The 17,390-nt window shown below is 47.2% G+C and overlaps 1 protein-coding gene across 1 annotated transcript in view; it reads left to right on the top strand.

The window, feature by feature from the left end:
- The first annotated feature begins 11,905 nt into the window (after positions 1 to 11,905).
- KIF14 (kinesin family member 14) overlaps positions 11,906 to 17,390 on the top strand; it is a 97,044-nt gene continuing 91,559 nt past the window's right edge. Inside the window, exons 1-4 of the mRNA XM_019502055.1 lie at positions 11,906 to 11,950; positions 13,576 to 14,826; positions 15,213 to 15,467; positions 16,641 to 16,728. Of these exons, the coding sequence (XP_019357600.1) occupies positions 13,700 to 14,826; positions 15,213 to 15,467; positions 16,641 to 16,728 (1,470 nt within the window). The 5' untranslated portion in view covers positions 11,906 to 11,950; positions 13,576 to 13,699. The remainder of the gene's footprint in view (positions 11,951 to 13,575; positions 14,827 to 15,212; positions 15,468 to 16,640; positions 16,729 to 17,390) is intronic.

Below are 17,390 nucleotides of genomic sequence, written 5' to 3'. Positions count from 1 at the left end.
GGAGGTGATAGTATCATAGCTTAAAATCAAGTCCTACTCTTGTATATTGTGGGTTTTGTGGGGAGCTGTGTGTGGGGAGAGGGTGGCTGGGGAGGGTTGTGGCTTGGGTAGAGGGGGAATGTTTGCCGACAGCCCCCCCTGCAGCAGGCAGAGCTACCCAGGCACTGTGCCCCTGCCACTCCTGGCCCCAGGCACTGGGTCACCAGCGCAGCCCCATGCTTCTACTGGCTGCCACTTCCCCCTGTCTGCCACTGTTGCCCTTCTGCCGCTTCCCTGCCCCCCACACTCGCTGCTCCAGCACCATGCCTCAGCTGCTCCTGCCATCCCCAGTGCTGAAGCAGACTGGTCAGTGGGTGGGGGGAGAACAGGGAAATGGCTGCCAGGGGAGCCAGCCCAACTCCACAGAGTCCCAGGTAGCCCCAGCTCTGCACTCCTGCCAGCCCGCTTTGGATCCTGCTGGTGTGGCCGTGTGCTCCCACCCGGCTCTTGTTGCGCTCTGGGTGCCCACTCGCTGCCCCTTCTCCCCTGCCCACTGCAGCCATTTACCCACTCCTCCCCTGCCTGCTGACTGGCCATCCCAGCTTCAGTGCCGGGGACAGCAGGAGCAGCTGGGGGGAGAGGGGGCAGGCTGTAGGCAAACCGTCTGCCTCCACCCAAGCCTGTCTCCCTCACCTCCCTCCTGGTGCAGTGCAGCCCAGCTCCACAGAGCCCTGGCAGACTGGCCCTACACTCCTGCCTGGCTGTTACTGTGCTGTGTGCGCCCACTCACTGCCCTGGGCCCTGTGCCACCTCCAGGAGTGTTTGGCTGCGATGTGGATCTTTCACTGCTGCTTGTGAGCGGCCCAGCGCAGTAGCAGTGGCTGGGTGCAACAGCCACGCTGGGCAGCTCACAAGTGGCAGCGAAGGATCTGCATTGCAGCCAAACACTCCCAGCAGCCATACCAAACACTGCCTGCTGGCAGTGAGGGGGGGCTACTTTCTTCTGCCGCAAGCAGTAGCTTGTGTGCAGCTGCTGCTGTTGTGAGCCCAGAGTCGGTGCAGGGCCCAGGCTGAGCAGCTGCAGCGTGGGACAAACTGGTGCTCAGCGCTGGAGAATTGCGGTGCCTCCCCCTCTGGCCGCCAGTGCTCCGTGGCACAGCCACTTGCAGCCCATGTGGGGCTGCCTGTGCCCGCTGTCCACTGGCAACAGTAACATGCCGGAGGCACACGACAGCCCCGGGTGGCTGCACCAGGAAGCACTGGCCATGAGGAGTGGGAGGGGCTGCTTTTCTCCCACACTGAGCACTAGTTTGTTCCCCGCTCTTGCTGTTCAGCCCAGGCAAGTGAGCATGGGGTCGGGGTTGCGTGTGCTCACCCTGCCTGTACCATAGGGCTGGGGGACTGGAGCAAGTGGGCACATGGAATCCAGCAACAGCCAGGCAGGAGCTCCGGACCTGTGCTAGTGTCACAGGGCCAGTGCCAGCAGGGCCCAGAGCCGGGCAGCAGGAGCGTTGGGTCCCAGCTGGCAGGGGCTGTATGGAGCCGGGCTGGATCCCCCTTCTCCCTGCTGGCACAGCCCAGCCCAGCTCCACAGACCCCTGCCGGCCTGCGCCTGGCACTGCTGCAACCCTACTCTGGGCCCCACTGGTGCTGGCCCCAGGACACCATGCAAGCCCTGCATGCCCACTTACTTCTACTCTCTCCCACCCCTGCTGTGGCTTTTCCCACTTTCCTGCCCACCCACCACCCACTTTGGCACCATGTGGCTCCCGGCTGCATGGCTGGACCATGGGGCTCAGCAGAAGCTGGCCTAGCTCTGAGGACTGGGGTGATCCCCACATTCCTCCCCTGCCTCCCCACCCACCTTCTTACCTGAATTTCCTGCTCTGGTGCAGGGAGGCAGGAGTGGCCCCAGGTCAGAAGCCTCTGCTAGGCAGGGGCTTCTGGCTGGGGGGCAGGGCTGGGTGGCCCTTGCTGTTACAGGAGCCTGCCGTGGTTTCCCCTGGGTCCTACTGCCCCTGGTTCCTGTCATCTTTGACAGGAGCCTGGGGCAGATCGATATAAATTTTCTACATTTTTAGGGGCCCAGATAGAATGGCCTGGCGGGCTGGATCTAGCTCGTGTGCTGTATTTTGCCTACTCCTGATCTAGTACATAGACTTCAGAAGGATTATATGTGCTTAAAATTAAGCATGGCAAATATTTTCACCAAGCCTGCAAACATTTGTTATGAGTACTCTTTAAGGCCAGGCACATTCTTTAAAATACAATCTTATCATGGAAAAAATAGCATGTGCCCATCCTGATATATAGAATGGAACATTGGTGTAACTCAGGTCACATTTAATACAGAAAATATTATTCTTACCATATTCTGGTACTAGACATTTTTTTAGAGTGAGTCAGAACGCAGATGGAATTGTGAATTATGTAAACTTGTGTAGGCATGTGGATGGGTTTGGAATGATACATGAAAATGGGGGTTTGAGGAAATATCCCTCTTTCATCTGGAAAGACTAATCACATGGTGGTTGTTTACTGAGTGGACAGATGATAGCTGCATTCCTACTAAAGCAACACAATGATAAAAGTGACTTATGAAACACAGCAAAATAACTTGCATATCTTTTTAGTTTATACAAATTATATACATATATATCTTTTAAGTTTATAAAGTCTGGACTTAGGTAACACATTTGAAACTAACATTAACAAAAGTGAATCATAGAATTGTAAAAAGTTAGGATTGAAAGGGATCTCAGGAGGTCATCTAGTGGCTCTCAATCTTTTTTGTACCAGGGCCCATTTGTAAATATTGGCCAATCCTGGTTCGGTTCCCCTCACTCCCAAACTGCTGCCCCCAGGCCCCAGCCCACCAGTGTGTAGGGGAGGGGGTGGGGGAATGTGGGGCAGAGGACCCCAAGCAGCCATTTGCAGGCTAGAGCCCTGACAGCCTGCAGGAATGCAGTCACAGTTTCCCATGTTTTTCTCCTTTAAAGGAGAGTCCATTTTTAAAGTTTATTGATCCATGTTTGAAGTTTGTTTGCGACCCTTTCATATATTCTTGCGACCCACAGGTTGAGAAATGATCTAGTCCAACCCTTGCTCCAAGCAGGACCATGCCTAACCATATTATCTCAGCCAAGGTTTTGTCTAGCCAGGTCTTAAAAACCTCCAGGGATGGAGATTCCACAACCTCTTTGGGTAACCTGTTCCACAGTGCTTTACTACCCTCCTAATGAAAGAGAGGGATAATCTCTAACCTAAACTTCCTTTGCTGCAACTTGAGAACATTGTTCCTGGTTCTGCCACCAATGAAAACAGTCTTGCTCCATCCTCTTTGGAACCACCCTTCAGGTAGCTGAAAGCTTCTATTTAATCCCTGCTCAGTCTTCTCTTCTCCAGACTAAATAAGACCAGTTCCTTCAGCTTCTCCTCAGAAGTCATTTGCCCCATCCCCCTCACCATTTTTGTTGCCCTCTGCTGGACTCTCTCCAATGTGTCTACATCCTTTCTGTAGTGTGGGGCCCAAAACTGAACACAGTACTCCACATGTGGCCTCACCCATGCCAAAGAGAGGGGAAGAATCATTCCCCTTGATTTCCTGGCAATGCTCCTACTAATGCAGGCCAGTATGCTGTTAATCTTCTTTGCAATGAGGGCACACTGTTGACTCATATTCAGTTTATTGTGCACTGTAACCGCCAGGTCCTTTCCTGCAGCGTTGCTGCTTAGTTGGTCAGTACCCAGCCTGTACTGGTTCATGGGATTGCTCTGTCTTAAGTGCAGGACTTTGCACTTGTCTGTTTTGAACCTCATGAGATTTCTTTAGGTCCAGCCCTCCAATTTGTCAAAGTCTCTCTCAGTCCCAGCCCTACCCTCCAGCATATCCATTACTCACCCCAGCTTGGTGCCATCTGCAAACTTGCTGAGGGTGCACTCCATCCCATCTTTCAGGTCATTGATGAAGATACTGAACAAAACCAGCCCCAGGACTAATCCCTGGGGCACTCCACTTGATACCCTGGAGCACTAGATATTGAGCCATTGATTACTACCCTTTGAGCCCAATGATCCAGCTGGTTTTCTATCTACCTTGCAGTCCATTCTTCCAACCTATACTTCCTTAGCTTGTCTGCAAGAATGTTGTAGGAGACCATATCAAAAGCCTTGCTAAAGTCAAGGTATAACACATCCACTGATTTCCCCACATCCACGGAGCCAATCATCTCATCATAGAAAGCAATCAAGTTGGTCAGGCATGACTTGCCCTTGGTGAATCCATGTGGACTCTTCCTAATCACAACCTTCTCCAAGTGCTTAGAAATGGATTCCTTGAGGCATTGGCGATGTGTAGTGAGTGCATGTACACCCCCTGAGATTGGCTGGCACCCCCTCGCTTTGACACTGCCAGCAGCATCTGCAGGCAGTTGCCACCCACCCTGCTGCTGACACCCTTGCAGCCACCAACACCACTGCAGGGCACCTGTAGCCTTAGGAGCAAACTGTGGATCCAGTCCTTCCTTACACCATGCTCCAAGCCTCATGGTGTCACCCTATCATCACTCTTCTGCTGGAGCTTCGACTTTCTTGGCCTCTGCCCCTTTGCTGTAGGTGGGCCTTCTAGCCCAGGCTCGCTGTCTTGGGTCTGGCTTCTAAGCACCAGCTTCCATCTTGCCCTCTCAGGTGCTGTCCCCCTGGCCCGAGGCTCCATCCTACTCTGGGCACTGAGCCCCCTGGCTCCAAACTCTGCCCTGCTCTGGGCTTTGCTTGCTCATTCTGCCTTGATTCTCCAGCCAGACTCGAGATGAACATGTGCCCCTAATACACTAATGGGGCCTCCTAAAAACTAAACCCGACAGTCCTGACCCAAACCACTGGTCTGAACTGAAAGGTAAGCCCCCTGGCTTTAACAGAAACTCTCCCTTTTGGACCCTTCCACATGAAAGAAAGGGAAAACAGGACACTGCCCCTTCAAGAAGGGAACCCTTTCCCCATACCTCAGGCCAGGCAAACACTCATGGCAGCACTCATTCTGTAAACCCCAGTTCTGGGTTATATCTCCGTAAGCTCCCAGAGTCTCACTGGTAACCCCAAGGGAGCTTAGCAGTTTGTCAGGCTTTCCTCTGCGACCCCCAGGGCCTGACTCCCTACTCTGGTTCTGGCTCTGATTTAGATGTCCAGAACCCTCCCTGCTTCTGGTCATGTGTTTTTTTGGCTAATGTGCGGGCAAGCTGCTTTTTAAGCCCAGTATGGCCTGCTGTTCTTGTCCGGTTAACAAAAACCCTTCCTTTAAAGATAGGGGGATGCTTGCGTTCTAACAGACGAATAGTTTTTTCATAGTAGGTGACATCTCAGATAAGTTTCTCATGGATAAGAAGTAATTTTCAACTTCTTGGGCCCTGGGCTGCTGGTTCTGAATGTCATTAAAATTAAGTCATCATCTGCTTCACCCTCACTACTTGCTCACACTCCTACTGAGATAAACGTCTCTGCTTGTTTGTGCTTGTTCCCTCTCTTGCAGCCAACTGGCTGCCCTGTTGATTTCTGCAAATGCACAGAAAATGCCAGCATGAATTAAGGAACTCTGGGACTTGTACTTCTTAACAGACCATATCTCTAGGAGAGCGCAATACTCTCTCTCTCAAAGAAGTCCTAAAGTTTCAATAAAGAAATATTGTACCATGTAAGTCCTAGAGAGTGGCTGTGTCAGGAAAAACTCTGGGGAAGCTGGATTTCAATTTTTTTTTAACTTTTAACTTACTTAACAAAAAGTTAAAGTTAACCTTTTTTTAACTAGTTAAAAGTTAGCCATTTCTTTAACTTTTTAACTAGTTAAATAACTAGTTAATTCCCATTACTGAGTATTTGTCATGTATGTAAATATGAAGGTGTCCATTTAAAGGTGACTACAGCACTTTGGGCACCTTCTCGAACTCTTTTATTTGAATGATATTTTCCATTTGACCAGAGCGAATATTTACATTATAGTTCTGTATTCCTTCAGATTTGTGCTGTCTTTCAGACGCTGCTGCCATTAAACATTTTTTTACCAATTGGAGGGACACAGTCATTTCTTGTTTTCTTTTATACTTTATCTTTCCTTTTGTCTCCCTCTGCTGGATTTTTTTTTCCTTTGCTCATATTAGTTTGTTTGAATACCAGTATTTGTGAGTACCAGCTGTTTTACCTGCCCTATTAAAGAGAGCTGAATGTTTTGATGATTTTTATGTTTTGATCAATCTTATACATGATTCAGCAGGTATAAGACAACAATTTAGGATTATTTCTTGTGAAAATTTCATGGAAGAATATTTGGTAATTTTGCTCACTTTGAAGCAACTGTAAAACATTTTTAAAGTAAAACTAGATTATAAGGATGTGGTAAAAGAGCAGAATAATGGGAGAAGGATTGTTATTCCTAAGGAGGATAGATTAAAAGGTAGAGTAATACTTTTGTATATGCTTTCAATGCAGGTTTCCTATTTTTACTGCACTATACTTAGTGCAGCATCCTGTACATCAACGGTGCACCATAGGAAAACAGTAGAACAGTCATCTTCTAGTAATGTGACAATATTCACAGTACCTAGCACATTATTTCTCAACCAAGTTCTCACAAGATCCTTTCAGGGGTACTGCAGTGTGCCACACAATATTACCACCGTTAAATATGTAAACACTTATACATGACTCAAAAGATAAACCCAGAGATTTCAAATAGGAATCTATACTGTCAACAACATTCTGACCTGTTTTGGTCTGTGACCGTCAGGCCTCGAGTACCCGCTCTCAAGTGGCCTTTGCCCGGATGGTGCACGTTGGGCATTCTCCGGGCTGGCATCTTTGGCCGAGCAGGTGTCTTACCCATGACTTGCCGCTCCCGCTCTCACCTGCCATGACTTGTTGGTTCCTCAGTGGACGGGGTCGGTTGCCTGGTTCACTCGTTGGCCCGTGGTTTGCCTGACGGTCATTCACGGGGCTCCGCCACCCCTATACCCTGGCCTCACTCCACCTAGTGCACACTGTCTCCCCGTTGGCTTTGGCCCCTTTCGTAGAGTCCCATCCTTCTACCGGCCAACTACTTTGCCTGCTAGCCAACACGGGGCTTGGTCTCTTGGCTCTGACCCTACTCCACCTTCCTCCTTCCCGCCAGCCCCTTTTCCCAGAGAAACATAAAGAAAATACTCTGAGGCACCACTCTCGGTCCCCCTACCTGGGGAAATGAAAAAGACCCTCTTCTCCTCAACCCCTTCATACACGGGGAAACATAAAGCCAGCTCTTTAGCAGTAACTAAAACACAGGGTCGCTCCTTCGCGTGCCTGCACCCTGCTTCGTAACTCCGATCACCCCTACTTCAGCTCGGGGATGCTCTCCCAGGCATCAGCTGTTCCTCCCACCCTGCTGTCAACTCGGTCGACAGTGGCGGTGATATCTGCCCCGACTGTGACCACTCCGGAGCTTCCCTCGTGGTCCTCTCCTCTGGCGTAGTGCTGCTCTCACCCCGGCCACTCCAACACTCCCACCTGGGATCCTGCAGAGTCTTCAGTCCTTCCCTGGGTCCTGGTTTGGGTCTGGAGCTCCTGATGCCTGATGGTCTCCTGCTCTTGACTCTCGGTGGGCTGCCCTGCTCCCCACTGCTCCTGTTCACTCCCGGCTTGCCAGGTCCTACAAGATCCAAGGTAGGGGTCTCCTCCATCCTCTGGGCCGGCTGGGGTCCTTTGTCTCCGCCTCCCTCCTCCTCTGTGGCGTCAGCCGCCATTTTTATGATCGCTGGCCGGCACTCATGGCTTACATCACCAGCTGGTCTTAATTGAATAAATAAGTGGCTAATGAGCTGTGCAGGCTCTTCCCTCCACCCCTGCTGGGCTGTGTCTCCCGCTAAGGGTGAGTGTTTATCACTACTAGTATGTCCCTTCCCAGGACATGGTCTTTCTGAGTTCTTTCCAACAGAAGAATTGCTTTGTTATTTTTCTGTAGTCAATAACTGAGTAAAAGCTAAGAGTTGGCATTTTCTAAGGGGTGTCTTGCGTCTAATGAATGATGCTTTGATCCTAAAAAAGTTCTCCTAAAGAGAACCACTGACCTACCAGAAGTTGATTTTAAAATGGGACCCTCTATTTAAATCAGAACAGCCCTGCTATAGTTTGAGCTATTTTTAATACTGTATCTTCATTTTACAGGTTTACTATTTGTCCCCTGGCCATTTCCCTAGGATAAAACTTGGTATAGGGCATGCCTACACATGATATTAGCCCAATACTCCTGGGTGCCGCGTTTACACATGTGCCTGGGACCACAACACATTGAGCCAGCTCAGAGCAGCCCTGGCTGGCAGAGCCCAGGGGGCCAGCCTGCCAGCCCGGGTCTTCTCTGACCCAGCTCAGCATGTTGTGGAGGGGCTGGCTAGGGCATAAGGGTGCTCCAGTGCAGGGCTAGCTGGCAGGCAGCCCTTGCACTGAAGCACCTTTGTGCCCCAGCCTCCCCTGTCAGCGTCTACACGTGTATTGCAGCACACTAACAATGTTGCCGTAGAATAGTACCTGTGTTGACAAGTACTATGCTATGGCGGCATTTATTAGTTTACTGCGGCCTAATAGGGCTGCATGTGTAGATGCTGAGACTTCACTGCAGAGATAGTCATCTCTGCAGTAAACATCTTGTGTAAATGTGCCCATATAAACTGATATTAAATGGCTTAAATTATTTTACAATTTTGATTAGCTATAGCTGGCCACACCTGTTTCTAGCTAGTCCTTTGCCAAGTACCAAGTAATAATAAGAATTGTAATTCATTGTAAGTCATAAAAATCTTCCTCCCTGTTCCCCCCCCCCCAAAAGCTAGTCTTTAAAACGGACTGAAATCTTCTGACAGACAAAATACTGGGCTGGCAGCATGATTTTTTTTTTTTAAACTCAGGTTCAGGAATATTTCTCAGGGTCTTACTTTTTGGACTGTAAAACTCAAGCATATAAAAAAAGATTGTGGGCTTGCTTTTCCAGAAGAATAGGGTATAGTAGCTGGCTCAAAATGTCAGTTAATGGCTGATTTTCAGACCAGCATTGATAATATTTGCAGGAAAGCTCTCTTACGTGTCATTCTAATGAAAGAAAAAATATTCTGCATAAATTCTAGACTTATATCTGGAAAAAAGCTATTATAGATGCACATTATGTTTAACTTTTTTGGTGCTGCAATAGCTTGCTGAAAGAACATTCAAATTTTCTGACCGAAAAGAACATGGTTTTTGCTAATTTTGCTACAAAAAACTAATACCAGTTTTTCATGCAGTTACTGTTTTTAATACTTTCTGTCCAATTCTTTAAGACTCCCTAATAGCACAGCCTTCACAAAAACATGACTCCAGGACCATAACATAGTTTCAGAGTAAAACAAGGGGCCAGTAGGGTGCCAAGTGTCATAGATTCATAGATCTTAGGGGTTGGAAGTAGGGTTGCTAACCCTCCTGGATTGGCCGGGAGCCTACTGGAATTGGCATCTATCTCCCGGTGACTATTGAAAGCAATCTGGGAGATTGATACTGTGAACAGGTTGAACAGTGCAATTGATGACTAGAGGTGCACCAATACATTGGTCCCATATTGGATTGGCATTGATATAAGGAAAATTAACAGTATCGGCAATTGGCTTCTTTTGGCTGGCGTGGCCAACGATGTCACTTATAAATGCCCTGTACGTGCACCCAGCCACAGCATAACATGCAGGAGGCCAGGAGATCTCAAGCAGACCTTGGGACGTTCTCAAGCAGATCTCGGGATGACATTTTCCCGCTGTACTCAGCCTTGGTGAGGCCGCAGCTGGAGTACTATGGCCAGTTTTGGGCTCCATGATTCAAAAAGAATGTGGAGAAGCTTGAGAGGGTGCAGAGGAGAGCCACACGCATGATCAGAGGTCAGGAAAACAGACCTTATGATGACAGGCTGAGAGCTATGGGGCTCTTTAGCCTGGAAAAGCGCAGGCTCGGGGTGATCCGGTGGCCACCTATAAGTTTATCAGGCGTGCTCATCAGGATCTGGGGGAACGTCTGTTCACCAGAGCCCCCCAAGGGATGACAAGATCAAATGGTCACAAACTCCACTGTGACTGGTTCAGGCTGGAGGTAAGAAAGAACTTCTTCACTGTCTGAGCCCCCAAGGTTTGGAATAGGCTGCTGCCGGAGGCGGTTCAAGCACCCACTTTGAACGCCTTCAAGACACATTTGGATGCTTATGTTGCTGGGATCCTATGATCCCTGCTGACTTCCTGACCCTGGAGCAGGGCGCTGGACTTGATGATCCTTCGGGGTCCCTTCCAGCCCAAATGTCTATGAAATGAAATCTAGGAGCACAGACCAACAGTGTGGAGAGCAGCTGGGTCCAACTGGTAAGTTTGTTGGGGGAAGGGGAGTGGAGGGGGGTGCAGATCGAGGCCCCAGCAGTGAGGGAGGGAGTAGGGCTGGGGTTGGGGCAGGGGCAGGCGCTGCACAGCCAGGGTAGAGCATGGGACAGAGCTGTGAGCAGCTCATCCAGGGGGTCTGGGAAGGGGTTGGTGGCTCCTGCTGCTGCACGCACCCTGGGAGCACATGGGTGGTGTGTGCCTGGACCTGTGTGCAGGACGAGGGCAGGCTGCCTCTTGACTGGGGCTTGGGTGATGCCAGGTTCTTTCCAGCAGGGGGTTGGGCCTGGCTGTGCTGGGGGCTACTGTGAACTTTGGGGTGGCTGCAGCCATCTCTCCCATAGCCCTGCTCCCAGCACTGCTGCCGCCAGCCCCGAGTGCAGCCCAGCCCAGCCCCCTGCCAGGAAGAACTCTCTGCTGCCCTGGCCCCAGCCTGCAGCAGCAGCTCACCCTCGCTGATTTGGGGGCACAGCCTCCACGTGCCCTTGCCGGAGTGCGCGTAGTGCCACAACTTGGTCACAACTCTGCAGTTGTTAGTATGATATGAGCTTGCAGCATTAGTTAGAGGCAGGACAAAAGGTCCATCCTGATGGGTGCAATACAAGACCATTGGGAAATGGGAGCCAAGTGTCAAATAGCTGCTGAGATCACTGTTCTTAAGGATTGGGGAGGGAGGAAGGCAGAAAAATATGCAGCTAGCACTGAAGCTATTCCCAAAGGAGTATGCTTTTCAGTATGAAGCCCGTGTGCCCCCAGAGCCTGGGGGGGCACAGGAGCTCCTGCAGGCAGTGGTGATGCTGACAGTGGCAGGAGTGTAGTGGCAGCAAGCGGGGAGATCCCACAGCTGTTGGTGATGGGAGCGGGGGTGGCGAGCACTGTCCAGTGGTCAGCAAACACCTGCAGATGCCGCCGGCAATCACAGATCACCCATAGACACCGCCAGCGGTGTTGGTGGCAAGCGGCGACTGCCCACAGTGTCAGTGGCACCTTTTCGCATGGGGTGCACTGCCATGTTCAGGGGGTGTACATGCACCCCCTACACATCACCAATGCCAGAAGGAGTATGCTTTTCAGTTTAAATGGCGTTGACCTTGTTTTAATCTTAAACTGTTCTTAAGGGGCTTGGGACAATGGGTAGACAGAGGAGCATGGCCTCGGGAATCAGTGCCTGGAGGCATCCCAAATGCCCAAGGCAGCCTGGATGAAGACAGCATAGAGCTAAGGAGGCGGCAGAGGTGGGAGCAGCGAAAGGAGCCAAGGGCCGCAGGGGAAGCCGTGGGGAGGGGAGCGTGTTACTGGCGCACCACCCATTTCCCTTGAGGATCAACACCCCCGAGCACAGCGTGGCCGGCAATGCGAAGCTGCGGCCCAGCGCCCAGCTTCCCCTCGTCCTCGTCGCACCCGCTGTCCTCTGAGCCTGGGTCCCCCCTAGTCGGAGCAAGGCGCCTCCCTTCCCGGCTCCTCCACAGGCCCACGCAGGGCGTGACGTCACCGTCGGTTGCAGCCAATCGCGGGCGGCGCGGCGCATTCGAACCAGGCGCTGGAGCTCGGCGGCCGGTTGCGGCGGAGCGGAGGTGAGCGGGCGCGGAGCGTGGGGGAGCGGGTAGGAGCGGTGGGGGGAGCGGTGCCGGCCCCCTAGCTCCTTGCAAGATGCTGCCGCCTCGCTTTAAAGGCGTCTGCAGCTCGGGCCCGTGGTGCCAGGTGCTTTCAGAGGGGCCCCCAGGGCTGACTCCCTGCGGCGCCTGCGTGCGGCGGGTCTGTTTAACAGCTGTACAATGTACACGGCCGCAAAGTGGTTTGAGCGCCGCCCAGGGAGCTAGAAAACAGCCCCCCCTGCTCTCCCCTAGGCTGCCTTCCTGCCCTAGGCTGTAGGAGACATAGCGGGAATAGCCAAGCCTTTTGCTGTTAAGCATACCCCAGAAGTGTATGAGAAGGAGGCCTTTGGACCCAAACTCTGACAAGCATCATCAGAAGAGAGAAGGCTCCTTCGGCACCAAGTATGGACATAGACAAGAGAGAATTCCACACCTATTAAAACGATAACATTTTTAATGATAAGGAGTCCCTGTTCCTTCACCACTACCAGAATGACTAGAAATAACGGTCACAAGCTGGCAGAGGGTAGATTCAGATTAGACATCAGGAGGCGCTACTTCATGGTCAGGGCGGCTAGGACCTGGAACTAACTTCCAAGTGAAATGGTGCTGGCTCCTACCCTGGGGGTCTTTAAGACAAGGCTAGACAAACACCTTGCTGGGGTCATTTGACCCCAGTACTTTTTCCTGCCAAGGCAGGGGGTCGGACTTGATCTGCTCAGCTCCCTTCCGACCCTACAAACTATGAAATCATAGAATCATAGAAAATTAGGGCTGGAAGGGATCTCAGGAGGTCATCTAGTCCAATCCCCTGCTCAAAGCAGGATCACCCCCAACTAGATCATCCCAGCCAAGGCTTTGTCTAGCCAGGTCTTGAGAACTTCCACGGATGGAGCATCCACCACCTCTCTGGGGTAACGTGTTCCTGTGTTTTACTACCCTTGTGGTGAGAGAGAATTCTCTTCTGCATCTTACTTCTTATCTCATCTGTACTTGGTGCTGAGATAGTCTTCTCATAAATGTCTTTCAGAGTTCAGGTCCCGGCCCTCTGGAAGGTCCAATAGGCAAAATATTCCTCGTCTTGGTGCTCTGTTGTAAATTCCAGTGGAATACGGTTGTTGACCAACATGGTCGGGAGAGAAGCAATTTCTCAGGTGGCTGTCGTGTTGATTTTATTGAGGGCTATGAAACCCAAGCGACTTTGAATTGCGTTATATGTATCACTGGGTGATAAGCTGCTGTATGTTACTAGAGTTAGATGCTGTGTTTTTTGTACCACCTGGAACTTTTTCATGGTGTTGGGTCTAATTCTCAGAAAGATATTGTTTAAAAAAAAAAAAATCAAATTTGATCATGATAGTGCACTTTCCAGTGGTGGCCTGAAAGGCATTCAGTAAGGTAAAGTACAACCTCCGGGCCACTTTTGGCTTTTACTTAGTTACATTGTTTTAATTAGTTGAGAGAAAAATCAAACAACATTTTCCTTCATCTTTGCTTTATTTTTAAACAGGCGAGCATGTAGGAGGTGGGTTTGTACAGGATTTAGTTAAAATAGCTAACGTTGTACAATATAACAGTAAGAATTTGATGCTTTGCTGTTACAGATTCCATGGGAACAAAGGTTCACTGCTGCAGAGAGAAGAGAAACTTAAAAATTAATTTAACCTTGCAGGCAAAGTTTGGGCTGTATATTTTAGATCCTAATCTTAAAACTTGTGTGAAGCAAAAATGTCCATTTACACAGTCCCTACGAGAAGTCGTACTGATGCATTTTGTACTGCTTTACAAAAGAATGCTTCACAAAGTACTTTCTCTAGAAGCAACAGGTTTGGACATGTGTCAGAAAATGAAAAAGATAACACATTCTCACCGTCTCTGAATAAGACCAAAGAAATAAATAGGACTTATGTGATTTCTGCCTGTAAAAAAGCAAATGTTGCCACAGTTGCACCTAAACCTGAAGGTAGGTTCACACTCCAGAGACGAACTGGGACAAGCAAAGAAACCATTTCTACTGATGATCACTTCAATGAGAATGCAGTGCAGGACTCTGGTGGCTCACAGATGGACAGAAGACTCGCACTGCAGCGACGTGTGAGGACTGGATCAACAGAGAAATGTAAAATCAATAAAGAAAGTATACCCAGGATAGAAACTTCTGATTCTAAAGTTGCAAATAGCCAAAATGTGTTTCCCTTAAGCATTTGTACTGATGACTCCCACCATATTAAACCAGGTCTTCGGTTAGTTGAAGGTCAGTCAAATGTAAAGATACACACGGATCTGAAAAATAAAGATGCCCTTGCTAATATTAATGGTTCAAGTGGAAACGGTAACTGTACATACTTGAAATATAAGACCCATATTGCTGATGCTCAAACTCAGTATGAAGTCCCTAAATCAGCACAGTTAATAGCAACAAAGCCCATTAACAGGACGCCAGGTATAAAGCTGAATGAAAAAGATTTTAATAAACTATCTGGGAAGGAAAAGGTACAAAACTCACTTGCAAAACATGGCTATTTAGGAAGACAAGGAATTCCTTGGAAAGGCACCACAGAAGGAATTAATGTAATATCCAAATGTGGGATATCTCAGAATGCCAAAAGTCCAGCCATATCTACTTTGAAGAACAGGACACCTTGCCATCAAGTTATAGAGAAAAAGCAAATGAGGGCATCTAATTGTCTTTCCGTAAGTAGAAGTGGAGGAGCTGAAGTGAATAACACACACGTGCCAGCTGTTGCACTTAAAGAAGAAACCCCAACTCAGATCCCTTGCACTGAGGAAGATGCTTTCAAAGTAGAAAACAGCAAAGTGACGGTAGCTGTGCGAGTACGACCCTTCAGTAACAGGTGTGGAGCCAACTATTTTTGGGTGTTGTTTGGGTACTATAAATGCATACTGTTGTTCTAGTATATGCTCAATGGACTGCTTCTTTCAAAGTAATAACCAATTGTCTGTGTGTTTTTAATAAGCTAGTACATAATGTGATCTGAATTTTTTTTAAAGAGTGCTTTAAAAAAATGTTGTAGTTAAGGGTTGGGGACAGGGAACTACTGGTAGATCAGTGACCTTCGAATATTGTTTAGGTGAAACGTTCTTCTTTCTTCCTTCCTGAATGAATCAGTTCTTTATCAGACAATATGTTGCTTATAGAACACCTCAATTCTTAAAGAGATAAGACTGAGGTGACCACCTTAGTTTCTAATGTTGGTTTGCTTGGTTTTTTTTTATTCAGAGAAAAAAATGAAAAATCATTCCAAGTGGTTTCTATGAATGGCCCAGAGACAGCTGTGCAGCATCCAGACACCAAACAAACTTACAGCTTTATTTATGACTTTTCATTCTGGTCCTTTGACAAGTGTCACCCACATTTTGCAAGTCAGGAGATAATATACAAGACTTTGGCAGTACCCTTGCTAGAAAGAGCCTTTGAAGGATACAACACCTGTCTTTTTGCCTACGGACAGACTGGTTCTGGAAAATCATATACGTAAGTTTCAGAGGAAATATTATTTCAGGAGCTGGTTTAATAAGTCACCTCCAGTTGCTAGAAGAAACTAGATTGAAATGTATTTATTTATTCAGGTTTTGAATATCTGCTTTAAATGTAACATTTGACTAGAAATTAAGATGCTTAGAGCTAGACAGATATTAATAGAAAAGTTACTGCGTTATGGTGAAGGCTTAGTTGACTAGACAATGAAAACATAATTCAGGTTTTAGCAGTTGGTTTTGGCAAAGAAATTGTGGTTTGGCCAGGTATAAGTGAAAAAATTATGCTGGAAAATATACTGTGTTAAAAACAGAAATAAATATACAACTACTATGGGTTTATTGCAATCTTTGCAATTGACATACAAAGTTCTGTCAATGCACAAAATAAGCTGAAAAAGAAGAATATTTTTGTCTACTCTTTTTCAGTTATACTTATCTTAAATATTAGTTGCAAAACTTTAAAAGAAAAAATCAGTTCTGTCTAAATCCACTTTTGTTGACAAGTCGATGGCATCATTATTGTGGAAAACTGGTTTTACTTTAAGTATTTACTATTTGACCTGAACAGACTAAATTGTTATCTTGTCTGTAGTATTTTCGTTAGTTTTTATTTAGGCAATTTTGTTGTCTACCATTCCTCAGTTTTTTTAGTGGAACTGAAATTTAAGTGAAGTTGAAACTAAATTGCTTTAAAGTGAAGTGTGTTGAATTCTTTTAGAATAAACTGGTGACTTTTTAAAAGTTCAACAAGCTGGCCTCTATTTATTTTTATAAATAAGATGTTGATTTAAAAATATATTTTAAATATCTTCAGTGTGAATATCTTAATGTAATTAAAAATAAACTTTATATGAATATTTTCAAGAAGATGGGTTTTATAGGCAGACTTTCAAAGGAAGCCCAAACACTTCACTTTGGAAGCAGAGGGATAAACTGATCTGTTTGTATTAGCATTGTAAAGTCACAATTGTAAAGCAATATTTTTTATTTATCTGTATCTTAAATGGTCCTCTAATTTGTTTCTGTAACTAAATACTTAAGAAAGAGAACTGGGATCTGTAATGGTCTTTTAACTGCAGCATGGTTAATATTTACAGTGGGAAGAAAAATACAAATAACCTTTTTTAAAGAGTTAAAAACCTGAAAATGTATACTTTCCTAATTATAGGATGATGGGATTTGGTGAAGAACCAGGAATCATTCCAAGATTTTGTGAAGATCTTTTCCTTCAAATTGGACAAACAGATACAGAAAAGGTATTTCTTCAGAATTATTTCTTTTGTGTGTGTATTGAATTAAAAAGTAGCTAGTATATTAATATCAAGGATTTGTTGTTTTATGGGGGTGTGTTTCTCTTTTTTCTTTATTTTATACATCATCCCTGGCTTACTTCCTGTTTTCAGTATGCTCCATCTTAAATCTTATTTTTGCTCATAGAACTAACAAGCATGTTGTCTAGACCAGGGATGGCCAGCTTATGACACACATGCTACAAGCAGTATGGGCAGCCTCTGTGTGTGGCCTGTGGCGGATCTGGGAGGCAGTACAGAAGCAGTTAGGGCAGGAAGAGGAAGTCAGAGCAGCAGATTAGATAGGGGAAAGGGATCAGAATGACAGTCGGTAAGAGTCAGGGACTAATTTGTGGCACACCTTTTGAAAAGATTGGCCCCACTGTTGTAGACAAGCCAAACGTATACTATCCTATGATTCCAAAGTGGGAATAACATAAAATGAAATATGTGCATAGTATTTTTGCTGTACATATGACCATTACAGCAATTTGGGTTAAATACGTTAACATAATAGGAAACAGGGAATCAAGACATAGAATCAAAGCTAGAACAACTATAAATTGTAATAACTATTAATTATAATCAACAATTTATAAATATTGTGAAATTATCTTTTTTTTTTTTTT

This window comes from Gavialis gangeticus, unplaced genomic scaffold (genome assembly GCF_001723915.1).
Source record: "Gavialis gangeticus isolate Ggan-Ray unplaced genomic scaffold, GavGan_comp1, whole genome shotgun sequence".
Taxonomy (NCBI): Eukaryota; Metazoa; Chordata; order Crocodylia; family Gavialidae; genus Gavialis; species Gavialis gangeticus.
Note: the sequence above shows the minus strand (reverse complement) of the source record. Positions and strands in the feature narration are given on the sequence as shown.